We start from the raw sequence: 27437 nt of genomic DNA on the forward strand, positions 1-27437 counted from the left end.
TTTACAAGTATGAAAAAATGTGGACTACATTATAGATGGCTTACTTGCATTTTCTGTATAGGAAAATGCTTTAATTGTTCGGCGTTTGGTTTTTTTTAGGTAAGTTACTTGCATAATTTTATTGCCAACTGTAAGAACATACATTCTGTCTTAATGCCATTTCAACAAAGTATTTCTCAAGGAAATTACAGAAAAGGCACTTGTCTGAAGGGTTTGCAAAGCATACAGAAAATAACAGATAACAAGGAACTTTCCAACATGTTCCTAAAGTATATGTTCTTGCATTGCTTTACATGCAAGAGTATTGTAAGTATTGATATGCAGATAAGCACACACCAAGGGTTTAGATTTTTAGAGCGAGGAAGAGTGGGAAAACAGGAGATTTCAAATGCATAGTAAAGGCTAGAAACTTCTTTTTAAAAATCTAACTTCAGCTTTTATCTCAGTGTCTTTATAATATGAACTTCTGGGAATTATGTTTAGAAAAATGTTTTTTCTTTATTGATGCACAATTCTTTATTCTCAAGTCTGAGGTCAGTAATGTTAGTCAGATAAGAGTAAGAGTCTAACTTTCTATGGAGACATTTAAGTGTTGCTGTAAAAATGTAGGAACTTACTGGTTTATAGCTCTGTTGCATGGTTGGGTTTTTTTCCTTCCAGCTTGTGTGAATGTGGATCGGTGACCGACCAATAGAAGACACTGGCAAGTGATGAGGCAGGATTGTGATAATGCAGCCTTGGAGTAATATATTCACTGAAAGTTATCATGAAAAAGGTATGCTAGTCTGTCATAGGCAGATAAATTTTACTCAAATGAGTTGTCAGTTTACAACAGGAAATGTATCTGCCGTACCTATATTTCTGAGATTTGTGTCTCTGGTTCTCAACTTGCTTGGTAGCATCTCACTACTGTGGATGTATCTGTATACCATTGTAATTAAAAATACAGAAATCTGAGCAATTGGAGGTTTTTTGCAGATCAGAGAAACAAGTTTCCTGGCATTTGCTGTGACTTTCTACTGCTAAATGACTTGGTGCATAGAAGATAAATGAAAGGCAAAGCAATTGCCCCAAAGAAGCTAGACAGTACATCAGCAAAAGCTGTCAAAGAATTAGAATGTCAATTTATTTGAAGGAATAGAGAAGAAATGACAAACTGATGAAATAGTTGACAAATCGGTCGCTTTTTGGATGTTGAATGTATAGGAGGGGTCACAAATGTATTGTGTTAAATACTCCAGTGACAAACCATGATTTGTAACTGCCTCTGAGAAACTCAGACTATGGGAGGCTTGTTGAAACTCAGAAGGAGATGGTGCCATGTGGGAAGAAGGTGATGGAATTGAAAGAAACTATATTGATGAGAGGATGCAGAGAGGTTGATAAGATCAAACTTTTAAAGCCATAGTGAGAAATAAAGACATCTGGTGCCAGTTCTCGTGAAAATGAAATTGTCTCCATAAGTGATGTTGTCTCTATGATCACTAGTTGAAGCTAACGTGCCTCTAGCCTTCATTTTAAAATTAAATGACCACTTTGAGGTTACTGTATGGTCAAGCAGATGATCCTTGAAGAAATCAAGAGACCTGAATATTCCTGGGAACTTTCTTCCAGTGAGTTCTCTGGCAATTTTTTCACTTGTTTCGACATCTGATTTTTGTGACCTTTCTGTCATGCAGATAGAACTACCTTCAAACATAATAGCTCCCAGCCTCACTCGTGGCAGCAGTCACTTGCCTGAACTGCTGTAGTTGTAGTAAGGAAGAAATATTTGGTTATTCAGGTAGGGCTTGCATATTGCTGTGAAGATGTTTACATGCTGCTAGTGGCATGCGTGTTAGTTTGTGAACCTCAATCCGACTTTGGCACAGAGTATCTCTTCAATTTTTGATGTAGTGGAGACTCCATTTCTTTTCAGATTTAAACCCCTATTGCCATGCAAATTATAGGATATCCTCTGTGAAGCTAGAAATAAGGACTGACTTATTTCTTATACACAGCAAAGACCTTGATGTTACACTGTCTGCTTGATCCTTCAGTTGTCTGTCCCTATAATCTTGTGAAAGTGTATGCAGCTCATTATGCTGTGTCCTCCACTTGGAGGACAGAATACACTGAACAAGTGGATTAATAAGTGGTGTGGCAAGTATAGCAGCCTGGAGCTACGCTTTTCATTTGAAGAAAAGAAAAAACCTATTTAAAACTGCTACTGAAATAAACCTGCTTGAAGTTACTGAAAGTTGGGTTCTGTGGAGTGAGTCTAACACAACTCCTCTCTGAAATGACAGCTTGCCATTGTTTTTTTACAGTTTGTTGAAATGGTTTGAATTGGGGTAAGTGCTGTTTGTTGTACTTGGAATTGAGAGTAAATCTGAGCTTAATACAAAGGGTGAGGGAATCTTGTGTAGGGGCAGTATAATATTGGAAGTCCAGCTCTAGCTTCAGTAATTGGAGAAAAGATCCTGGATTCCTTTCTGAGGTTGCTCTTGATGGATTTTTCTAGTTAATAGGTGAATAAAGGGAAAACGTTCCATCTCTGCTCTGGTGGTAGAGAGAAGAATTATCTTTTTATTCTTCTGTCCCTCAGGCTTTGTCAGGACTGGGAGAGGTGTTGTCTGATACTCCTCTATTCCTGTGGCCGTTGTAAGGACTTTTTTCAACTGCTTTTATGTCCTGTCTTCTATTCATCACTGTCTCTGTCCTGAAAATAACCAGTGCTTATTTCTTCAGCTGTTGGTAGCTTTCGTAACAACAACAAAAAAAGCAGTCAGGGTGTTTGCTGATTTATCTCTGTGTTGGCCAGAAGCTTTGGGCCAGACAGTCTACCATGGTAGTGTCTGCTATAAAGATGACCTTCATTTTGGTTTTGAGCAGGTGACGACCTCCAGCAGTCCCTTCTAGTATAAAGCAGTCTTTGAGTCATTAAATGTGAATGATACAGAGATGTATTTCTTGATTTATGGAAGTGGGATTAATTCAGGAGAGCAGAAAATTTGGACCTTTCTCACATTGTTTCCTTTTTCTTCTTCCACAACTGGGCAGGAACAGCCAACAAAGAAAATGCGGTGACTAGACATGTGCCTTGCTCATTAATGCTTTGGTGGGTGGATCTTAGTCAGTTGGAATCTGAGGTTTATTTTGTATGGTTAGAAGGTCTTTATGTCTCAAATGTGTGATTATCAGGTGATATTAGGAAATGTTACTGAGAAAGGCATTTTAAATAGGAATACAAACAAGTTCATGGTGATTAAGACATGGATACCTGAGTAGAGGAAAATTTGAGTGTGAAGTGGATGAATATTTCTGCTTCTTGTTAACTGAACTGTTAGCTGTAAATGAAACATACTTCAGTTGTCTAAAATAGCGTTTTTACAAGCTGAAATTTCAAACAGTCTTTCCTAATCAGCTTGGTGACTTAGTATAGTTTCAAATAATAGGCTTCTCCTTTTATGTCTTTTACATGCTGGACTCAAAACACCTAGGCATATTATTCTGTGGGTGGGAGATACTAAGTAATGTCTGGTGCAGTACTTCTCTGTGGTCTCTCAGGACTCTCTAGTTACACATTGCAACCTGCTCTTGGAGGTTTACTCATTGCTGTGACTTATCAGGAAGCAAACAGGAGAGATAACTAGCCTGCTTTAAGAACTATGTAATCATTGCTGAAGAATCAGTGTGTGCTACTTTATGGCAGCCAGGTAGGAGTTACTTAAAGGTTTACTTAATTAATGGTTTCTTCTGGAATAGATATTTTATAATGAGAAAGAAAGCTTGGTTGAGATGTGAGCTGAGCCTACTGGATTCTTCTTAGTGAGTTTACCAGGGAGCTTTGGAATGCCATGGGCATATTTTGTCTATAGTTAAACATAGATGACCCTTTCTAGAGGTCAGGAAACTGTTCCAGGGTGGGAATTAGCTGGTTTGGGTGACTGTTAAAGACCAGGAAGGCCAACCTTCCATTACTGTAATGTTTTATCTCAGGAAGTCCATAAGCTCAAATATTATTGTTAAAGTTTTCATAAAAGCTGAATACTTTCTGCTTTTAGAAAGGTAATGTTTGAAAAGCAATGTCATGCTTTTTTTACTTTTTTCTGGGAGATGTGGGGAGGAGCAAAATACAGATGAGTGCTTTTTCAGAGGAGCTTTTTTTAAAATGAAAAGGGAGTGCTGGTGATTGAAAAGACAGTTGTCTAACTTCAAAAGCCCCTGAGCTAACTTTTAGGGTTAAATGTGGTAATGGTTCCTCAGGTAATCCGTGTACTCGCTTCTAAAAGGCTGCAAAAGGTAACCAAGAAAAGTAGGTTTCCTGAATTTGCAGCACTGTGCCTGTGCTTCTGTTGTAAAATGTTTAGGTTCCACAAATCAAAAAAAGACAGTGTTGCATAAACTTTTGTTTTTCCACGAGTTTGCTTTGTGTGTTCCTGATCAGGGCAATGAACTTTGGATTATGAAGTTATACTGAGGTGAAATCTGTTGTAGCCCTTCTGAAAAAACAAATGTTTTCCCATTTTCCCCACTATTTAAAGCTCTGTAAACCAGAGTGTTACTGAGCATTTGTCAAGGATCACACAGACTTCAGTTCTTATTTTTCTTTGCAGTAAAAATTACATGATGTGCATTCAAGTGAGATTCTCACAGCTACTTCGTGATGTCTAAAACCAAGCAATGACTTGGTTAGTTGAGATGTCCAATACAAAAGGGTTAAGGCTGGTAGCATTTTAAAGACTGTTTCTGAAGTTTGGTTGTATTCTTAGCTCTTAGAGATTTCCTATAAGATCTTCTTTAAACCAGCTATGCCACTTTACCCAAATATAGGGGTGTTGGGATAATATTTATGCTTTGGCTTAGAGGAACCATATTTACTTAACAAATATATATAGAAATTCAATCATCAAAAGGAAATGTAAAAGCAGTATAAATCTTTGCTAAATATGATAAATATTCAAACCTGAATGCCAAATATCTTTCAGAACACTTATAACTAAACATGAATTAGGAATCCTTTCATATATGAGTGCTTGCGACTGTGTGTTACATGTGAGACCTCCATCCTCGTGTCTGTTCAGTCTTCAGCCTATTTGGAAAGATTTACGTTCTCTTTTAGGACTAAATTTATGGTGTATGTAGATCAACTCTATTTTGCAGAGCTTGTGCACATTTCCCATCTGCAGTTCCTTGTTTCTGGCATCTGAGGAGCAGCTGTAGAAGAGGGAAGTTGGAAGAGCAGGTTATTATAGGTCTTAGCCACACTTTTCCCAGGTTCTTGTTTGCTATTTGGCTCCAAGCTCTAGGCAGTGATGCTCTGCTCTTAATTACTTTTCTCCCTGGCTTCTTTTGACTTCTTGCCTATGATATGACAGGATAGACACAAAGAAGAGATGGCAGCATCAGCATGACAGGTGGTAGAAGTTAGCCACTGTCCTCACAGCAGTTTGTTTGGGCTACTGCTAGTGGCTTGGGGATCAGGTGAAATACTGCAAATGTTTACCTGTTGTCTTGAGTGCTCAGCCTAGCATATTTAGCCATGCTGCTGGCATGGCTTCTTTCTTTAGGATCCTACTTCAGCTGCAAAATTAAATATTTTCATTATGTATGCCACAGGTACACAGAAATGTACTCTCTACCTGCCTCTTTCCATACTTCACACACATCCCTGGGTGTCTGATTTATTGTGTAAAACTGGAGAGCAGTCAGAGTGTTCCAGTAGGCTTATGCCATTGTTGTTTTTTTCCCTTGCATCATTCCCCTAGCTTCATTCTTGATGCTAAACAGCATAATTTTCTGTTGCCTTTGGAGGATGAAGATGAGGATGTGTAAAGCTTTATTCTAACTTACCTATATTCTGCTGTTGATATAAGTTAAATCTTTTATGGAGCCATGGAAGTATCTGGGTTCTTGTATGATTTTAAAATTTCCATGTGCTTTCCTTTTTGGTGGTGAGAAAGGAAACCTGGTATGTGCCTATAGTTACAGTCTCTTCCAATTTCTCTAAAATTTTCTATTCATGTGTTGGGTGTAGTCTTTCCCTATAGTATCTATCTTTACACATTTCATCTGTGGCCTCAGACAACTTTAAAATCTTATTAGCACTGGTCAAAGGAGCTATCTGCTGTTCCAGGAGAGAGGATGCTTTGACAGGCTTGTGCTGTCATTTCTATTCCTGTTTCTTTTCATGAATCCAGAGAAGGTTTTGTAAGCGGTGTCCACTTATATCTTGATACTTGCTTGAACCTCGTGTCTGTTCTTTTGTGCTCGTTTTCCTTATCTGTTTTTCCATCAGTCTGTTTCTGAGGTCTGTATGATTTTAATCCTGTGATGCCAGATTAAAGACTGTTAGAGCCTTGGCTGAAAAGGGATTTCAATGTGCTTCATGCAATATGCATCCAAACTTTAATTTCTGATACATATTTATCTATTACTAGAACAGATTAGAAACAAACAGTCCAATCTAGGTCTTCACTATTTTTGCTATTAGGAAGAATTTGCTAGTATCAGTTCTGTTGATCTTTTAAAGGGAAAGAACTAGCAGTTAAGAGTGAATGTTTATATACCTGTTGTTTTTACACAGCCTAGGCTATCTAAAAATTGTGATTTCGTCTAAATGACAGGTTTTTGTTTGTTCAGACTCATTTGTTTTATGTTAGAGTAGTGCAAGGCAAGGGCAAGAAAAACAAAAGCAAAAATATATGGAAGCTGGCATGTCATACTCTTTCTAAAGATGGGTCTTTTCTGAAAACAGGCAGAATTAGTTGCCTGTTTTGTGTGAGAATCCCTGACTCTTCCCACACTTAATTTCCTCTAACCTTTGTCCCTGTACCCATATCAGTGCATTTAAAATATCCAATTCTGTGCTGTCTTCGTGGCTCTTGAGGTCAAAGTAGATGCTTTTCTGTTGGGTCACAAAGCCTGTGGTGAGTCATTCTTGTAAGTATATACTCAATCTCTTTTCAGTATAGTCTCACATCCAAAGTATTCAACCCCATATTCTGTAAAATGGCCAGTAATGACTTATTTTGGTGATATGTGCCTGAGAAATTCCAATCTGTATTCCTCTGTGGCCGCTGCCAGAGTTTCCTCTCCCAGAATTTTAAGTGAGCTAGGAATATATGCCATTCTTCCCTGATGACTTTTGTGATGAGTAAGGCTTTGAGAGAGTGTAAAAGTGCTAAAATACCTTTACAACAACTTTTCATTCTCAGCAGGTGTATCCACTCTTCAATTATTTTACTTTCAAATATGTGACTTTTCATTTCATGGGCCAGTCACAATCAGGATTCCTTGACATTCAGAATACTAGCTCAGAATACTTCTTTGGTATTTTAAATCAAAGCAGTTGTCAAGCATTAATAGTTTCTTGTTTCACTTGTGTGATGCTGATAAATGTTAGAGCTGGACAAACACCATGAAAAACTCCACTCTGTTCATTTACATTTTTTAATAAATTGCTTTGCTCATGGCACTTCAATGTTTACATTCCACAAACAGTGTAATGATTGAGTCTTACCGACACAAATGATCAGAAGAACTGAACTTTAATTTTGAAGGAAAGTAACCATTTAATTACTGATAGGGAAGCTAACAGGATCTGGTAAAGTCTTGGATGATTTATAATCACTGTGGTTTCAGAGATGTGTCTGCCACATAGTTGGTGGTTATGGGTTTTTATGGGGTAGTCCTTTTGCCTTATTAGTGTAAAAGCAGGTGTTAGAGAACTTTGTCCAGTGAAATATGAGGTCCTTGGATCCCAGAGAAATTTGCAAATGATAGAGCAGGTAAAGAGGAACACTGAATTGCCTATCGTAACTGGAAATTCAGAGGAGGTTAAGACAGACAAATTACAAAAGTGAGTGCCATCCCTGGTAGTCAAATACTGGACTTAGCGTAGGTAAAGTGATTAATTAAAATAAATTATCAATGTTTCTATACTTGTTGTGGTATGAATGGTTTATGCTTTTTCATGTGAGATCTGTAACATGAGGATTAAATAAATTTTGCAGAGTTGTATATGTTAGTGGTATTATTTTAAATGGCATCTGATACTATCATTAAGAAAGTTAATTCAGAATAAAATAAACTATCCTAATCCATAGTTGCTTAATACCTGCAATGAAGGGCTGTATAACAAAGCCTTCTCTCTGGGTACCTTGTACCACAATTACTGATTTTAGCTATCTGAAGGTGGATAGCACAACTGATTGTACAGTAATCTCATTGTGGGGTTTTGTTTTCCCTTGAGTGATCTAAAAAGGTTGTTTATTGCTGCTGCAAAATTTCTTTCGTGTACTTGAAGGGAGAGGGAATTCAGTGTGGTGGTGTTCTTGCTTTTGTCTGCAGAGTTGAGTATATACCTTTCTTTTGTGAATAAGGTCTTAAATTCCAGGAGACAGGATTTTATATATTGCATTTATATAAATAAGAGTAGAATATAGAATTGAACACTTGTGGTTTTTTTAAAACAAATATGTTTTTGCAGATGTTTGGCAGCTGTTCCTAAAGTTTGAGTATTAATAGCTTTGTTAGTGTTTGCCACAAAGATCCAGATAAACTAACCATAAAACTAAGCTTTACATCTTTCCCTTCTTTCCTTAAGCTGCTTGGAAATGCAGTGAAACTCTGCAATTTTTTCCTGCAGGTCTTTATTTTGGTCTCTAGTGTTTCTTATTTTTACTTCTTGCCAGTAAAAACAAAAAGCAGTTGGCTGTTCTCTGTTACATACTTTCTGGTCTGAGAGAAAAACCCTCATCCCATTAGGTTTGGCTTGCAATTTTCCTGAAGTCACAAAGATCTTTGTCTAATGAGTTGCCTGTAGGGAAGAAGACAGACCTGATTTTTGCAGTCAGGGATGCTGGATAATATGCTTCTGCTCCAGTTTGATGGAAGAAAATGTGGCTCTCAAGAGAATCTGAACTTCTTCTAACAGCTCCAAAAGCACTGTGATTTTAATTGGAGATGTACTTGCTTCAGTTCAGTTTTTCTTCCTGATATTCTGGCTACATGTGGACAGACAAAGGGATGATCCTAGATTTTTTTTCTGACAATAAATCATCTGAGTTTAAATTATTTACATTACAAAGTGCTTGGATTCTGATGCGTAGATAAGGAATATTGTGAGTACTGTGATTCTTCTGTGATGGTAGCAGGAGATTTTTTTTTAATAGTTATTCTCTGGATGGTAGGGTTTGGAGCTATTTGTTCTGGCAAAGAAGGATGAGAGACTTCAGGAATAAGTATGGGAGAAAAATCCTCCACTCAGCAGTAATGTTTCTAAAACTAGAGCTGGCAGTGAGGTAATTGGAACTCCTGCAGTGTTTTATAATCAGGCTGTAAGTTGGATTTCTGATGCAGACTTCGTATTTAAATATGCTTAACTGCAATAAATATGTATTTATAACCTTACCTTTTAATTGGATGAGTAAATAAATAGTTAAGAACAAAAAAATCAAGAATTACTAAAGATTATCTGATACAATGAAGTTATTGAAAAGGCAACATTGCTAAGGGCTCTTTTCACCCTTTTCCAGTGTTCAGGGCCATCTCAAGACTCCGTGTGGCCTTGGGATATGTAAGAAGTCAGTCTGCATTTGACAGTGACTTACTGCATGACCAGACCTGTGCAGGCACTGTACAGTCTAGCCTCGTTTCACAAATGTTGTGAATCACTTCACACAAGCAAAGAAAGTTACATTTTGTGGAAACAATGAACAGTTTGGAAAGTGGTAGAGTATACAGTAATTGCTTTGCTTTGGGTCTGGGAGGGACTGTTTCTTCATCTGGGGTGAGCCGTGAGACAGCCAGTGCATGGTGTTAGAGAAGAATGTCCGCTTGTAGCTTGCGTTGTTGTAACAGTCTCGCCATGAGCATGTTCTACTTTGACTCCAGTTGTCTCCTTTGAAAAATAAGACTGCAGATGTGCTACACTGAGGTGTCTGCTAGATAAAATTGTTTGATCACACATTTTAAATGGCATCTTTGCTGTTTGAGAAAAATTATCTGATACTTTGAAGAAAAGGTTGACTGTGACAAAATTTACCCTTTATTGCATGCATAAAAGACTTTTTTTAAAAACTTGGGTTTTAAATTTTGCATCACCTATGTGTTTAGGTCTGCTGCCCTATAATAGCATAGCAAACAATGCAATGATAGTCATGATGTTAAAGAAAAGTCAGTCATTCTGTCTAGCCTGTATCACGGATTTTGTTCTCACCCTGATTTTACAACTACCTTCTTTTAACTTTTCCTTTCAACTGTACATATGTGACTAGAAATTAGATCATATGGTAGCTTTCAGTCTACCCAAAATACAACTCAGCTACTTCCTCTTACCTACTAGAATAACATAGCAATTATATGGTATGATCAAAAGTTAATGTGAGAAGAAATTAAGAAAGTGTATTTAAGCTATACTTCTGGTTTTCAAAGGTATTTGTTTACCTACTGTTTGATTCTTCCCTATGTATTGATGTGTGTAGTAGCAGGTACATCTTTATGCTGTGTAAGTTCTGATTTCATTTTGTAAGTAATACTGTCAAACCACGTTGGTACACTCTGTAGTATTAAGTATGATCTCTCATTGCATGCAAATGAAGTATCCAGCTAGAAAATGTAAACTGAAGGTAAAAGAATACTGTTGTAGATTTTTCTGCACCATGAAGCCTTTGTTTTCCCTGAGAGATGAGGGAAGGGAGAGGAAGAAAAAGATAAATTAAGCATTTTTTGATTGCTTAGGGTAACGTAGAATCTTCTTTAGGCTCAGAAAGAGGTTTAACTAATGTTACTGTAGGTGACTAATGGATCTCTGGAAATACTATCAATGTTTAAACATTGAGAGCATGGAATGGTGGGAAACTTGTTCTTCACTGGTATTTTTCTTGGTCTCACCTTGGATTTTTGCACACATAATCCTACTTAGTTCTCTGGAGATCAAGCTTGTGTTCTTCTTCCTTGATCCTTGTACTTGCTTTTTTTGCTTTTATTTTTTTTATCCTTGTTAAATATTGGTTAATAGTGCACCCCAAACCAGTCATCCAAAGCTCTTCCAGCCTCTGTAGATGAGATCGTTACTACTGTTCCACAACTGACTATTGTTATGCTGGATGTAGGAAATACAAGAAAAGAAAAGCTGTGGAGTGTGCACTTAGGAGTAAAATCAGTGCACAAGAGCGCCTGGAGTGTTTGGAACTAATGTAAAGTCAGAAAAATGTACTGCTGACTGTATTGGCTTATCCATAGTAGAGTGGGACGTGTATGTCTGCTGCTGGCATTCTGAGAACAATGCTTCTGGTTGAGCAGTGTTGTGCTTATAATGGAAGCAGAATCTCTATGGAAACTCCCAAGTGGTGGTAAGGTTGAGCATTACAGTTTTGGTTTGGCTGTAGTCTTTGCTCCACCCTACAAAGGTTGTAAAGGAACTATAGAATCATAGAATCATTAAGGCTGGAAAAGACCTCTAGGATCATCAAGTCTGAGCATCAACTCAATGCTACCATGTCTCCTAAACCATGCCCTGAAGTGCCACATCTACACGTCTTTTAAATACCTCCAGGGATGGTGACTCTACCACCTCTCTGGGCAGCCTGTTCCAGTGCCTCACCACTCTTCCAGGAAAGAAATTTTTCCTAATCTCCAATCTAAAGCTCCCCTGATGCAGCCTGAAGCTGTTTCTTCTTGTTCTATCACTAGTAGCTTGGGGGAAGAGACCAACCCCCCCACCTCACTACAACCTCCTTTCAGGTAGTTGTAGAGAGCAATAAGGTCTTCCCTCAGCCTCCTCTTCTCCAGACTAAACAACTCCAGTTCCCTCAATCTTGCCTCGTAAGACCTGCTCTCTAGACCCTCCACCTTCATTGCCCTTCTCTGGACACACTCCAGCACCTCAATATCCTTCTTGTACTGGGGGACCCAAAACTGAACACAGTATTTGATGTGTGGCCTCACCAGTGCCGGCTACAGGGGCACGATCAGTTTCCTACTCCTGCTGGCCACACTATTCCTGATAGAAGCCAGGATGCTGTTGGCCTTCTTGGCCACCTGGGCACACTCCTGGCTCATGTTCAACTGGCTGTTGACAGCACAACATAGAGAACCAGGAGAAGGGAAAATCACAGAAATCGTAGAATCATTAAGGTTGGAAAAGACCTCTAGGATCATCAAGTCCAACTGTCAGCTCAACGCTACCATGTCTCCTAAAGCTCATAAGAGTCATTCCACCATGTCTTTCTGATGGCAACTAAGTCATAGCTATATCCCTCTGCACAATGGCTTCCAGCTCCTCCTGTTTGTTGCCCACGCTGAGTGCATTGGTGTAGATGCACTTGCACTCTGGCATGCCACCCCTAGGCTCCTCTCTAGTGGGCCTGGCTATATCCCCTTTCCCCTTTGAACCTAGTTTAAAGCCCTCTCGATGAGTCCTGCCAACTCACGTGCAAGAATCCTTTTCCCCCTTTGAGATAGGTGAACTCCATCTGCTGCCAGACGCCTGTGCCATGTAAACCTCCCCATGATCAAAAAACCCAAAATTCCACCAATGGCACCAGCCTCTGAGCCACGTGTTAATCAGGTAATTGAGTACATACTGGATCTTCCAGAATTGGTCTATCCCAAAATAAATCATGGTTCTTCAAGTACTTTATCAAAAGCTGCTGCTAATAAATAAACCTGTCTTTCTGTATTCCTGGTTAGCTGGTTGCTTCCTTAAGTCAATACCACTAGTAGTGTAGCAGTACAGTGAACTCAGAGCTGCTGTAGTTTGAGTTAGTTTTATTTGGAGGTGGTACATACTTGCATTGAATTGTAGTGATTGTGAAGGTTTCGAGTTTAACATTCCTTGCATTTTTGTTTTTGCATTTGGGTAGACATAGTTAAAAAGTGAAAATAGGATATATTTGTTAGCCATTTAAAAAGTGTACATTGTGCCTTGAACTTAGTCAAATGTGTCCTTTTAGTCACTTTAGCCAGAGTTTGAATTGACAGAGCTGCACAAATATTCAGAACAAATCTAGATTGGAGTTACCAACTGTCCTTTTCAAGTCCTGTGAATTCTGTAAAGGCTCAAGTTTGAGAAGCAGCAATTCCCTTTCTTCCCTGTTACTGTTATTTTCCTCAGGTTTTTGCTTTGCGCATTTCGTTACATCTTGGAAATTAACATGTAGCTCTGCAGTGGGGTGGAAACTAGTGGATAGCGGCCTTAGAGGGAAGGCATGGGGCAGTTAACCATAAGAAATGTGACTGAAGGACTTGTGTAGACTCCCATCCATTCTCAGTGAGGTCTCGGGGAACTGTCTTGTTTTCTTGCTTTCTGGAATAGATTAGAAGCCATTGTAAATTCACTGATATTAAATTTTCTTTAGGATGTGGCTCAGTATCAGCTGAAAGAGTGAGTAGCTAAAGGCTATGGGCTAAATAAAATAGCATGTTCTCTCTGCTTCCTGTGTTTGTGTTCTGTTTATATGTTGTTAAGGTTGATGTCCGGCTGCCTCCCCACAGTTTGAAAGCAAACTTAGACTCTGCTGCTGCTGACTAGGTCTAGATGTGAACAGACATATCGGGACCTGGTGAGAAGGTCACAGTGGGCATGAGCGGCAGAAGCACTTGTTAATGCTATGTTCAGGTGCAGAGGATATGTATTCTTTTAAGGGATGTGTGGGAGTGCTAAGTGCCAGTAGATTGATGTGGTGAGGCTAAGAAGAGCTCCTTAACCCCAAGAATGCTGCTGGAGGTGCCTGGACAACAGAGATAGATATTTTATTTTTTCAGACATGCATAAAGCTTTTCACATATAAAAAAATACAGATTTGCAAGGTTTTAGTCCAATTGCTTAAGTTATTTTTTGAAGATATTTAGGACTTTTGACTGACAAAACTAAAAGATTGTGTAACATAAAACTTCATTACTCTCTCACTTGACAACTGCATGAAGCAATGTATATTTAGTAGCTCTGCGTAAACAGCTTTCTGGGCATCAGTGAAGAGCTCCTTCAAATCCATTGAATTTTCAGATTTTCTTGCAATACATAAAGCCCCAGCCTTGGTGTAGATTCTTTTCTACATGTGAGGAAGCATTGTTTCTATTTCCTTCTTTAGGAATTAAAATCCTATATGTTTTACCAAAGTATCTCACCGCTTTTACTAAAAGCATTGTGTTATTTGAGTCTTTTTCTTATGTCAGAGATGCTAGTTTTTGAAAGAAAGCATAATGTAGAGTTACGGTTCAGAGAACTGCAGATGTTGCTTGGGAGGGACATCTGGATGTCATCTTAGTTCAACCTCCCACTCAAAGCAGGACTGCTGCCAACACTAGTTTAGGTCAGTTACAGCTTTGTGTAACTGAGCATTTGCAAACTGCAAGGATATATTCCACCGCCACCTCTCTGGTAACCTGTTTAAGTGTTACGCTACCCTCCTGGTGTCCAATCTGAATGTGCAAAGCCAATATAACTACTGAGAGTTTGGTTCTGTCGTCTGTGCTACTTCCATTGGGTAGCTTAAGGGCAAATCTAATAGGTACCTAAGCGTCCTCTCCCAGACTGAGCAAGCCCAGTTTCCTCAACATCCCTTATTAGGTCAGGTGCTCTAGGACCATGACCATCGTGGCAGCCCTTTGCTAGAGAGTCTTCAGCTTTGCCACTTCTCTGTTGAGGCTGAGGCCCCAAAACTATACTCAGTTTGTTGTTTATAATGGTAGAGCAGGAATTGGATTTCTTCATTCCTGGTTGAATCTTTCATATACGTGAGTAAAGGATGTTTCTCTGCTAGAGGTCAATGTCCGTACCACCTAGAAGCAGTCTGTTTAGCTTTAGTTATTCTGATAATTAATAGGAATGATGGGGTTCTTAAGGATGATCTAAGGATCTCAACTGTTGGAAAAATAGAAGAGAAAAGGCTGAATGTCATCTGAAAAAATGAGAGAAGGTGACTACTCTTCTTTCTGACATTTTCCTTCTGTATAGGAAGGATAGTTTTTTCTGGAAACTTGAATGAACTTTATGGTGGAAATTAGATGGACACAATGCCTGTTTAATGGAGATTTTCAGCTGATCTACTGTGAGTACTAACTGAATAAATTGGAGACTTAGAGATTCATTTATCAACTAACGTCTGAGGTGCTTATGAAGGTGTAGAGCTATTGCTAAAGGGAGTACATATTCTTATGTTTTCAAAGGGAGGCATGAAATGAATAGAGCAGAGCTCACGATCTCAAAACAGAATGTCAGATGTCTGATTACACTTTTGGTTCCTGAGAATACCCTTTATGTCTTTTGACCAATTTTAACCAAATATAGCTGTCCATTAAATGTCTGTCACATCCAAAGTCCTTTGAGTAGGAGCACAGTGCTCACCTGTTTGAGTGGCCTGCTGTATTCACTGGTTTGTTGGCACAAGTCTTGCGCCATATCATATATAGTACTTGTGGTAGGGATCTGCAAGTCATATAAGATGCAAGAAACAGTGTTGTTACTTTTGTTTGTAGAAAACCTTTACCTGTGGAACTGGGGTTGAGTGTGGGAAAGTAGATATAATATCAAAAGCATGGAGCAGGATTTTGTCTTGGATCACTTTGATTTTGATGCTGAGTGGAAAACATACCAATCCAGGAGAAAGCAGCACAAGATTATAACTCACTTAAAGCCCAAGTATACTAGCTGAAAGGGATAGCAGTACTCAAGTTGAATATCATCAAAGGTGACTTCTAAACTGAAAGAACAGAAAGGTAACTGGTATGGCGATTTAAAATGGGCTGAAACTGCAACTTGTAATTGTAGAATGAGTTTGTTAAGGCTTTATGTTTTGGGTTTTTTTTCCCTACAACAGTTCTGTATTTTAGTAAGAAAGAGGATGAATAAATTCAATTTTTCTTTGGATTTCTTATCTCACATCAAATTCCCATGGCAGGCTACAAGGATACAGAAGAAACTAATTCGAACTAATTCTAACTTGGGAACAGTTTGTATTGAATGAGAAGTACGTCGTGCCTTAAACTGCTTGCTTCTGGAACTGTTCTACGGGAGTCAAAGCTTAAAATAATCTATTTTAAAATAATCTATCTTACTTAGCAATAACACTCAATGGCATTCATAGATGTATTGTGAAAAAGTGGACAGGAATTATCAAAAACAGTCTTAATTTGGAACTTCAGGAGGGACTTAGTTTTAGTTTTCTTTTGAGGTCAATACAGAAACATCTGTAGTGAGGGTGCACGGTTGAGGATGAACAAGAAGGTGGATTGGAAGAGTGGGATTTACATACCTATGTGCTGAGTATGATGAATGAAAATTTCTGTCAAGTGGTAAAATAGAATGCTACAGTGTGATTTCCAGCAACACTGTGGCATTGGCACAGGGCTCAGTTAAGAGGGGAACTGTGAATTGAAGCATCATTTATGGTCTTTCTTCTCTGACCTTAATCACAGCTGCCTGTAGGATCTGTCCTGAGGCCGACCAGCTATGATTGGCCAATTAGTTTATGGGGTAAAAAAATCTGTGGTGTGTTGTGATGCTTAAACTGAAGTGCTGCTGAAGGGGAACAATAAGTTAATTAACTTACCTTCCCCTCCCTTTTTTTTTTACCAGAGGTATGGAGAACTTGGTGGCTGGCTCCAACCTTCCTCCCCTTTTTGCAGATGAAGATGGATCTAAGGAATGTAGTGAAATTACTGTAACTGGGTAAGCAGCTACTTCGTGTTCACCTTCAGCTGATAGACACTATCTCTAGACTTGCCAGGGAAACTGTTTCAGTGGGAAGAGGGCATTCTAAGTCATATAAAAAACCCGAACAAGTAAAACCAACAAAAATAAATCCCACAACACTCTCTTGGCCCTGATAGAACATCACAGAACTGTATTTAGGAGAAACCAGGACCCTTCTGAACTGATGGAAATTATTGCAAACTTATCTTTAACATCTCTTCTCTTTAAAAGTGTGCTTCCCTAGGATTTTAGTCTTTAAGACAGATTTAGGCAGCATGATGGGGGCAGAGAGGGAGGGTGTATCTAGCAGTTATAGTAATCCCTGCTAAATAAATTATTTCTATTAAAGATATACTGTTAATCACTGGTCTCTGAAAATCACTGAGAAACTGATGCCTTATTTTTGTCAGATTGACTCTGCTTTTATGGACTGAAACAATGGCTTCTCTTAAAATCACAATGACAAAAGAAGTTGCCTTTTAGGAATAGATGGGATTCTTGCTGTGTTTTGATACTTGAGGTTTCTTTTCTGTTTTGTGAAGAACCAAGTAATAAAATTGAGACTTTGCAGGCAGGTAAAGCCCTGTAAAAATGAATATGGACATGCTTACTTCAAGCAGGTCTGAATTTGGGTTTACATATCTGGGACTTGAAACTTGCTGGTGCCAAATGAGGTGCATGTTCAAATTATGTTTGTGATTAAGAGGTATTAGTATGTTGAATGAGCTTTCATTAGCTTTCACTGCAAATGGCTACATCACATGGAAGTTTTTCCTGCATGTGTAGTTCAGAAAGCTTCCCTTCTAAGGGGTAATGGATAGGAAAGCTGAAATGTTCTACAAACCGTAACAGTGATTCTAAGAAACAGTATTGTTCCATTTTCTTTTTGACACATACCAAATGTAATTAACTTTTGGGAGTCTGTATGCTCTGTTCCCTTTCTCCCTAGTAATATGAACTCAGTCTGTTGTCTGAAACTCAGGCATGGATCTCTCCAGCCATTGTGTCTTTACCAATAATTACGCCGCAATTGCTGATTATAGTTAGTAATGAAAATATGCACTTCTTTCTGTTTAAAGACAAAATTTCCTGTAGGCATTCAACTAACAATTCTGATAATATATCTCAATTTTCTATAGCTGTATTCTATATTAACAGGAGCAATTATTTTGAATATTTAAAATTTGGCATGCGCGTAAGCAGCTGTAGATCTGAGTAAACAAACAAAGTAGTCTTAAAGGATATGCTGCTGTTATACTAGTTTTTATGAATGTAACTGGGCAAAGCCAAGTTATCCCTTTTTGAGCTGGACTACAGATAAGAATCTGAGATGAGTCCCAAAAATCTTATGTTAATTTGCCTGCTTAGTGCAGTGGTAGAAATGATTATGGGGTAGTTGCCCCAAAATATGTGCTCATCGCTGTCTACCTACCTCCAGAAATATTTCTGCATGCTTGCTGGTTTTGTGGTGTGGTTTTTGGGTTGTTTTTTTTTCCCCTCCAGATAGCTTGCCCTTTCTTGGAGTCAGGTTGATCAATATAGCTCTTGCAGCAAAACTAAATAGTGGCTGTTCAGGAGCCTACTGGGAGCTAGTCTTTAAATACCCACACATATCAACAGGAGACCATGTTGAATGAACTTCAATCCAAAATCATACACAACCACAGGCTTTTCAAGTGCATTATATTAAATGCATCCAGAAAGGTGTATATTGTTGAAGATGAAACCATTCATTTCAAATTCCTTGAGGTATTATTGAGGAAGTGTAGATTCATGCTTTCTGATTTCCTATCCAAACATTTACTTGCTTGACAGTTGTTTGTATAATCAAAAGCTTGACTAAAAATGAAACAAAGTAACACTTTAAAAATCAAACTGTCTTTGAAAGTCTATAGTAACTATTGTAGTTATAGCAGTTGCTTGGAAGGAACAGTCAGTTCTTCAAAAATGACTCTTAAATTTTTTTTTTCCTGCTAGTTTAAGAACAGAATATACTTGCAATGTTTTTGCATGTTTTAAAAGATTAGAGAGGAAGTGATTTAGCAATATGATGATTGAATTTTTTCTTTTTCTATTATGTGGTTTTTCAGATTAGCTCATTCTGAGAGTTCATTCAGTGGTGGAACTTCACAGTCTGTGAATAACCCAGATTTGGTGGAGGATTTGTCACAGGTTCAACAGCTGCAAAATGAGTCCTCTAATACTGCTGAAAACACTGAGCAGAAGCCTGAGGAGGAGGTGAGATGAAATAATAGTGACTTCTCAATGAAGCAAAAGCATGGAGTTTTGTCATTATCGTTTGACTTACCTACTTGGATAGGATCACAAATTTTCATCCACTTGCCATTTTCATCTTTTGATTCTCTCTAGTTTTCTCCTGTGTTGCACAACTGCACACAGATAGCCAACGAAAGCTGGCAGTCATAACATGCAGAGAACAGCATGCATGTCTCGAGTTTAGCTGGCAGGGTCCACAGGCTGGTACTGCATTCAGCCTTTTCTGAAGACTTATTTTATCTCTTGTTAGTCAAGGAAGTGAGACCTTTGTACTCTTCTGAGGGTAATTGATGTCTTTGAAAGCATTATGCTTGCTACTGTAGACTATACCTTGTGTACTGTTCTGCACTGATTTTTGGTGACTAAATCATGTAGGAACTCACGTTTGACAAGAAGGTGGTTTGGGTGTTTTTTGATAGGTTCATTTGATTTTCCTCTTGTAGTTTGTCTTCAGCTGTGAGGTCCTTGTTTAATTAAGGAAGTAAAATTCTAGAAAGGAAACTAAAACTAAGATGATGGCAAGAACATGTCGATCTGGGGAGAGATTAGAAGTACTGAAATAGTTGTATGTACATAGCGAGGTTGCTATAGTATTAGTGTGAAGCCAAGAGGGCAAATGATAATTACGTTATGCCTGTGGGCTCCCAGTGTGCCACAGGCAAATCTTAAAATGTTCCTTCCTTTTTTCATCTCTGTATTTGATGTGATTAGTGGGGAAAAAAGTCTATAAAATAGAAAGGCCTGTATACTGTCCTTTCACCTCTGTTTTGGGCACATAATGCATGAAGGCAAAATATTTGGAAGGGGCAAAATAACTAGTTACCAGCTGTTAACTAATACACAAAATATCTCCAAACTTCATATTGAGGCAAATAACTGGGGTGGGGGTATGTGAGGGTGAGAATAATGATGATAATAACAGTAGTAATTTTTTTAAAAAACCCAAACCCTAACAAACAACTAACAAAAAAAATTGCAGTTGCATTAGCTAGGATAATTTAATGGTTTTACAATCAGAAGTTGATGCAAATGTTACTTTATTGTCCCTGTAGGCCAGGAGAATACTGCAAACAGCTTTTTGCGGTGCAGGTTTTTTGGCTTTGCTTAGATGAAAGTCAGGGTTGCTCTAAAGTAAGGTTTGAAACTCATATCCACAGAGAGCATGCATTGCAGCAACATAATCCTGGTGAAAATGTTAAGACATCAATATTTATTCCTTCCAGAGGTGGTAATTCTTCTCCCTCAATCTGAATTTTCTTCCATTTTCATTTTGCAGCAGCAAAGAACTAAACGAGGAGGCTGGGCCAAAGGCAGAAAGAGGAAGAAACCCCTTAGGGACACCAATGCCCCCAAATCCCCCCTCACAGGGTATGTGCGATTCATGAATGAGCGTAGGGAGCAGCTTCGAGCGAAGAGGCCTGAAGTCCCTTTCCCAGAGATCACCAGAATGCTGGGCAATGAATGGAGTAAACTGCCTCCTGAGGAGAAACGGGTACCATTAAACTCCCTTTTCCTTGTTGGATTTTGATTACTGTTAAATGGGAATATTATTGTTTAGTGAAGAAGTTAACATTGGCTTTTGATTGAAGTTGTGTTTAAGAACGTATTTCAAAGTAAGGGGCACAGGTCCTCCAGAGTTCAAATAATGAACCCTGGTGGGGCCATAACATCTCATCCATGTGTGACTTGAGGAGAACTGTATCCTCTAGATAGTGCAAGAATATACTCAGGACAGGGGGTATTGCTCTAGTGAGGCATCCCGCTGTTTGTGATTCATCTGGATGTAACTCTTGTACTTAGATACAGCTGAGACCTGCCAATTTCCAAGGCCAAAGCCATTGTAAGGATGAGACAGGCACTTATTTGGCTGAGGAAGACTTGGCAGGATTTCAGAGCTTCTTAAAGGATTTTGCAGTTCTGTTTATTTTACAAATTCATCAGTATATATAAACATCTGATGTCTTAGAGTAAGACAAGCATACCTGAAAGGGCAGGTTACTGAAGATGGTTAATGTGAACAAACTTTTAGGCGATGTTTTAAAGTATTGCTAGCCCTAGAAAGAAAGTTGAGATCTGTACGATGGGCAGGACAGCGGGAGTTGTGTATTCTAGTTTCTACACACATTATCTTAGGAAAAGGGTGTTTTTCTTTACCTTTCAGCCAATGTAATGTCTTCTGATTGGGACTGCTGTGGCCTTCTGCACTGTCTGATACATGAATGAAGACCAAGGCACTATTGGGTCTGGTTCTTTAACTCCTTCTGGAGTGGACCTTTTTATTGCTAATGGGTGTCTTAAAATCCATGCCTGATTGCCAATTGGAGATTACAGCAAAGCAGTAGTTAAATCACAGTGCAACTTGATGCTATCATATGAATTTATCAGGGCATTTAAGGTTTCAAAAGGATAATTAAGGACAGTATAATACTTAAAGGATTTTATGATGGCTGGATGAAAAATGGGATGATGCGGAAAACAAGAGTTCCTTTTGTTGCTTTTTACTAAGCTTGTAAAATACAAGTTAGAGATATTATAAAATGGCATGTAGGCATAGCATTTTAACCATAATGGAAAATGTGTGTCAAGGCAAAGCAGTTGATTTGGTGACACATCTGTAGTGAGAATGATGTTGCTGTCTGCTGGGAGAAGGGGGGAAAGAGAATAAGACATTCTGCCCCTTTATCCCCTACCCTTAACATAGTCTTTTAATGTTTGAGACAGATTTTTGACCTAGGAAAAAGGAGAAAAATCTCTATTCTGTATGCTGCTTTTCAAATCCCCAGGGAATCTGTCCTTTTTTGAGTAAAGCTGTGAACCTAAAGCAGGTCAGGGAAAGACTGCTGAGCACTTGCTTCCCTTCAGTTTCTCCTGACCTTTCTTATTAAGGCAGTGAAAGCCACTGCTGCTTCAGAGCCAACATCTCTAATACAACAGCCCAAAATTCTTGTTGAAACTGAGTCGGCTTGGTTTTGGTTAGCTAACGGCTATGATGTCATTCTCCTGAAGCAAGCAGTGGAGTTGTAGTATACTAGTGCTGTACGGGTTAGCAGTCATGTAATCCAGGGGAAAAGCATGTCTGACACACTGCTCCTGTGGCTGGTCTCCAGTAGTTAGTGAACTAGCTGTCTGATATAAAAGTTGAAGGGAAAGTCTTGCATTTCCCCTGTTCCAGCCCTGTAGTCTTGCTACTTCCCTTTGTATTTGGCGAACATAACGACAGATCAATTGAGCTGACTGGACTGACCAAATAGTGAGTCTCCCCGAGAAAAAGACCATTAGCATAGTTATAAAACAAACACCCTAATAATTGTTCTTCTTGTTATTCACCAGTATGGGGAAATATCTAATGAAATGAATAGATCTGTGCTAGAAAACCAAGGACGTCTGCTTATGGGTAATGCAGCAGAACTCATTCTGGCTGCTCCAAAACAATCCATCCAAAATATATGTTAAGGAGGAAAAACTTGTGTTGTTTTTAACTCAGCTACTGCACTCTTTCAGCAGCACATTGCTGGAGATGGAAAAGAAGAATTAATGTCTAACGGAAGAACACAGTGTCCAAAAGCAATGCAAACCCAGCATCACCAAATTTTCACTCCAATCCAGCATCTTAACGGTGTCCTCAGCAGGGTCAAAACAAAGTTGCAAATGCATGGAATTTATAACCTTTACATGTATTGTTGTGATGACTTAAAGAAAGTGAAAGGCATACCAGGTGACTAAGCTTCACTGTGATTTTATACTTACTTCCATTGAACTTTAAACTCATTGAGGGAAAAAATTGGGAAGGCAACTTTTTTCTTGAAAGGATCCCATTAGTAAGTGTTGTGACCACTCCTTAAATGGTCTCCAGTTCATCAGTTCCCATAAAGAATTCTCTAGTTAAGCTCATTCCATTATACAGATGTGTGAAATATCTTCAGGCTAGAAAAAAAAAATTATTTCTTTTAACCTAAATAGAGATAGCTTAAATTGATATAACCTAGACTCCTTTATGATATTCTTTTCCAACAGCCAGGATTTGTTCACCCCTCAGATGGACGATGTGTGTGGTTGTAGAAAGGCGGTGCTTTCTGTCTGTGGAGCATGAAAACAAGAGTATATTGGAATGCCACTGTTACAGATATGAACCTTAAGGCACAATCTGTCAAGGTGTTCTTGTTTGGTGGCGTTTAATCCCAGCCACAGAAAGGCAATTCTTAAGAATTTGGTCTATAATGTGTAGGTATTATTCAGTTGAGTTGAGTAGCTTAGTAGCTACTTCTAGGTCTAACAAAAAAAAGTTAACAGAATAGTGATTTGAATTTAAAAAAAAAAAAAGAGGGGGGAGGGAAGGGGACACCAGAATACAGTAATTTTATCCAGTAATCTTATGTCTCTGCATCTCACATACATTCTCATTGTTTCTTCACTCCTTTCCTCTTTGCATAGGTAAAATGGATCAGCTCTTCATCTGACAAGCTGTTTTTCTTCCCTTCCTCCTGAAGGGGAGGAAACTCCCTGAAACTCTTGGACTTTTTTGTTTCAGCGATACCTTGATGAAGCAGATAGAGATAAGGAGCGTTATATGCGGGAGCTGGAGCAGTATCAGAAGACTGAAGCCTACAAAGTCTTTAGCAGGAAAACACAGGACAGACAAAAAGGCAAATCACACAGACAAGGTATTAAATGGGACAAAAATATGTGACTAGCTAAAAAACAACAGAAGATTCCCAGCTAGTCATGTAGCCTGACACTCATTTAAAGCCTTTGATTTAAAGGCTTGTTAAAAAGTGAATGTGTTCTTTCTATGGCATTTGCGTCAGCTGTGTGTAAAGTGATTAGATTTATGTAAATTTAACTGTATCTAGATTGTATTGGAGGATGTGCATTAAAAGCACCAAAGTATGACACAGCTTCTGTGTGTCTTATTAGGAAAACCGCACAACTTTTCTGCCTGTAACTGGTGTATAATTATGGTTGCGTAACTGCTTTCTTTGGTTCTTGTTTTCTCAGATCTTGTGCATTTTGGGGGATTTCTTGTTTGTTTTTTCTTTTTCAGATGGAGCAAGACAGCCAGCCCATGATCATGAGGTAAACCTCTTCATTCTACCCTTGCATCAGAGGGTAGATTTTCAGATGATGAAAGTTTCTAGTGAGGTCAATAAAAAACAGTTTATGCCAGTTAAAGACCCTAATCAGAAGTTCAAGTACAAATTCTTCCTATGCAGTTTTTGATCAAAAGTTAGAAAAAACTGAGTACTCTTATGATCCCATTAGTATGATGAAAACTTAATAAGTCTTGGGCAGGTACAAATGACCTAAGATGAAGTGGGAGCGTAAGGTACACTTAAAACATAGAACTGTGTTGCAATCTTAAATAAATCAATGGGTGCAAGTCCTTTAAGTATCTGATATGTCAAAGGTTCAATTTGCAAATTTTTTTCTTGAAATTTTTCAAAGCACAGAATTTTTATTATTTGTAAGTAAACATTGAGGTAAAACTTATAAATAGCTTTGAGATGTGGATAAACCTTCCAAGTTAGCACCTTTTAGGTTGCTGGTTTGAGGTACCGCTTTTCTGCAGCAACATGAATGCTTGTGGCTTCCTTGAAAAGAAAATGGGTGAAGTAACCCATTCACTGGGAGATATCTGGCTTAAATATCCTCTTGCCCCGCACCTCCTTGCATATGTAAATATTGGAAAAGAGTAATAATGTCTGGCAATAAGATGCGTGTGCTTTAGTTGATGAGACGTGTCACCGGTCTTGCGCATCCTGGCTGACTATGGTATCTCTCCCCTTGAAGTGCTGAAACTTTCTCCAGTTGTATTACCTAGGGCCACAGAGCTTCTTTCATGGTTATCAATAAATTGCAAACAAAAAGCAATGAAAAATCTTGTTTATACACAGCCTCTTCATTTGTAAGCAATAGGGCCTTTCTGAAAGACCTGTTTTTCGTTGTGAGGTTTTTTTGCCTTGGGAAAGCAATCGAGTTGCTTTTTAATGTGTTCATTACAATAGTGACAAGGCTGTGCACTGCTGAGAGGCAACTACTGGTCTTGTCTACTTAAAGGAAAATAAGCTTCACTTCCAGGAAAATGATTTGGTAACATGTTTCCGATATGTTGTTTTATTAACTCTTAAGGAAGTACTTGCAGTGAGATTAATCTTTAGAAGTACATGGTCCCCAGGATTTCTGATTCTATAGTCACTGAATCTACGTTTGTCTTTAATTGTACAATTAGGCTGTGTCGTTTACATAACCTTTAAATTATGCAGATAGCAAACTACAAATTCAGAGGCTTACCTCTCACTCATCTAACTCAAGTTATCATTGCTGGAATCACACATTATAAATGCAGTTAAAAACGAGTCTTCCATACCCCATGGGGCTTTTAAGCTTCATCAGACAGTTATTTTATTACATAGTTGAGCTACTAATGTGTTAGGCAGGCATTCTCTTCTGAAAACCTGTGCCTTTGCTTAGCATTTTTCATCTTTATGTTATAAAATTCCACATGCTTATCACCTGATATGCTTGCACATCTTTTCTGCAAGGGAGTCAAGTGTTATAATCCTGCACAGGCAAGGAACAAGCCGAAAAGGTTTAGATTGTTTTTAGAAGTATATACTCAAGTTCTTACTGGAAGTAAGACTAAAGCTTTTTGCTGTCTTGCTGGCTTCTCTTATCCGCATTGACTATTATTGTTGTGTTTGTGGTTAGTGGGTATGATCTGATTAAATTATTTCTTGAGAGGACATAAGAATGTAAGGTCAAAGAAACCTTTCCTTCTCCCTTTGCTCCACTTAGGTATTCGTGATTTCATTTCTGTGAATCAGTGTTGAGCTAATTTTAAATATTGTTTATAGAGATGATCTCCAAGAAGTATTGCAATAAACAATTCAAATACTAATTATAATAAAAAATAACAAAAGGCTGAGGCTTGGGAAGGTGAGAGGAAACTTTTAATAGGCAGATATAGCCATGAAAAACACGGAGACACTGTCTCAATGAGCTCATCTGTGGGTATGAAATAGAACATTTCTCTTCCTCCAAATCCTAGTTTCATAAATATGACATATAGCAATATATACTAGAAGTATAATTGTCATCAGCAATGACCAAATCATTGTTAATTGTTCTCCATTTTTCTGTTATTGCTTCTTTCCTCAAGCTGTTTGATTCAGAGTGGGTCTAGCTTCATGCAGTCAGTTACACAATATCCTACTGGCAAGATTTCAAAGATTTATACACACTTGTCAGGGAGATTAGGCACTGCCTGGTAGAATCTACAACCTTTGACAACAGGGAAATAGCTGTCGTAGTATGAGCACACAAGAAGAAAAGAAAACCATCTACTCTGAGAACATTTTTTTAATGAAGCAGTATATTTACTGTATCTGTTCCTTACATTGTCTGCACCTGACCATACAAGGAAGGATGAGCATAACCCCACCACAACCCTGAAGTCTCAGCTTTCTCTTTACTGTACTTCACCATGTCTCTAAGAATTTCAAGTCTGATTTGTTCTGGAACCTCCGCAGATCAACCTCAGTTTTAACATCCAGATGAGAATGGTGTTATTTCTTGACGCTCTGAAAGCATCTCAGTCTTATTTAAGGCAAATGATAGACACAATAATTTTGATTTGAGGGATGACAAAATGATATGCAACCTGAACAGGCTGGGCCTTTCAATAGCAGGTAATCAAAACCTTAAAATTTTAATCTTGAGTGAACCTCAGAGTGGCTTAAGTACTTCAGAGTTCTCAGGAGGATCTTTTACATGCTAGATAATGTATTCTGTAATGGAAGAGCGCTGATAGTTTTCATTATGACTCTTCTGTTTAGAAGAATTTCTTGGTTGCCTTTTAGAAGCTGAACAGTTTCATCTAATTGCTTTAATATTTTTTTGGTTTTACCTGAAGAACCTGTATCCTAAGGCTGCAAACAGAACACCCTCTCCTTTTCACAGTACCTTCTCTTCTACTATCTATTCTCTGGGAGCTGGTGATGATCCAAGCCAGTGCCTCTTTGCATGCAGGTAGCAATAGTAAACATGAATTAGAACATCTAAGATGGATGTCCTGTAAGTGGTTTAACTGTGCTTCATAACTGCCAGTGTTTCTTAGTGCACATTAATGTTGACATCCTAGATCTTGGGGTGAAATTAATTTCTAGCCATCTAGTAAGTGTTCAGAACAAATGAATTAATTATGCACACTTCTGTACATGATGTCTCATTTCTAAATACATACTCTTTAGACTTTTTCCCTACAGTAGCAAGTGACAAAACTTCAGTGAAAAGCATGTGTGATCAGGAACCCCTAGCAACACCCTACTGTGTGTCTCAGAGCTGGGAAGGTTTGTTCCCTCTCCCTCTAATCCTGCCTCTGTTTTTAGTGTATCTTAGGTTGATTCAAGCCAAGAGAGCTTTGAGCTCAGCAAATAGAGCTTCCCAGCTGTAATTCTACGAGACAATAAAACTCAGCTTATCT

General features: G+C 38.4%; 1 protein-coding gene across 7 annotated transcripts in view; it reads left to right on the top strand.

Moving 5' to 3' along the window:
• Positions 1 to 27437, top strand: part of HMG20A (high mobility group 20A) — a 48353-nt gene that overhangs the window by 12097 nt on the left and 8819 nt on the right. For 6 of the 7 annotated variants that reach the window (XM_064456769.1, XM_064456775.1, XM_064456772.1 and 3 more), the window contains 5 exons: positions 16565 to 16657; positions 18772 to 18919; positions 20235 to 20450; positions 23487 to 23619; positions 24000 to 24031. In XM_064456769.1, the coding sequence (XP_064312839.1) occupies positions 16565 to 16657; positions 18772 to 18919; positions 20235 to 20450; positions 23487 to 23619; positions 24000 to 24031 (622 nt within the window). Of the gene's footprint in view, positions 1 to 660; positions 776 to 16564; positions 16658 to 18771; positions 18920 to 20234; positions 20451 to 23486; positions 23620 to 23999; positions 24032 to 27437 lie in introns of all 7 variants that reach the window. The other variant, XM_064456774.1, reaches the window with a different exon arrangement.

Source organism: Phalacrocorax carbo, chromosome 7 (assembly GCF_963921805.1).
Source record: "Phalacrocorax carbo chromosome 7, bPhaCar2.1, whole genome shotgun sequence".
NCBI lineage: Eukaryota > Metazoa > Chordata > Aves > Suliformes > Phalacrocoracidae > Phalacrocorax > Phalacrocorax carbo.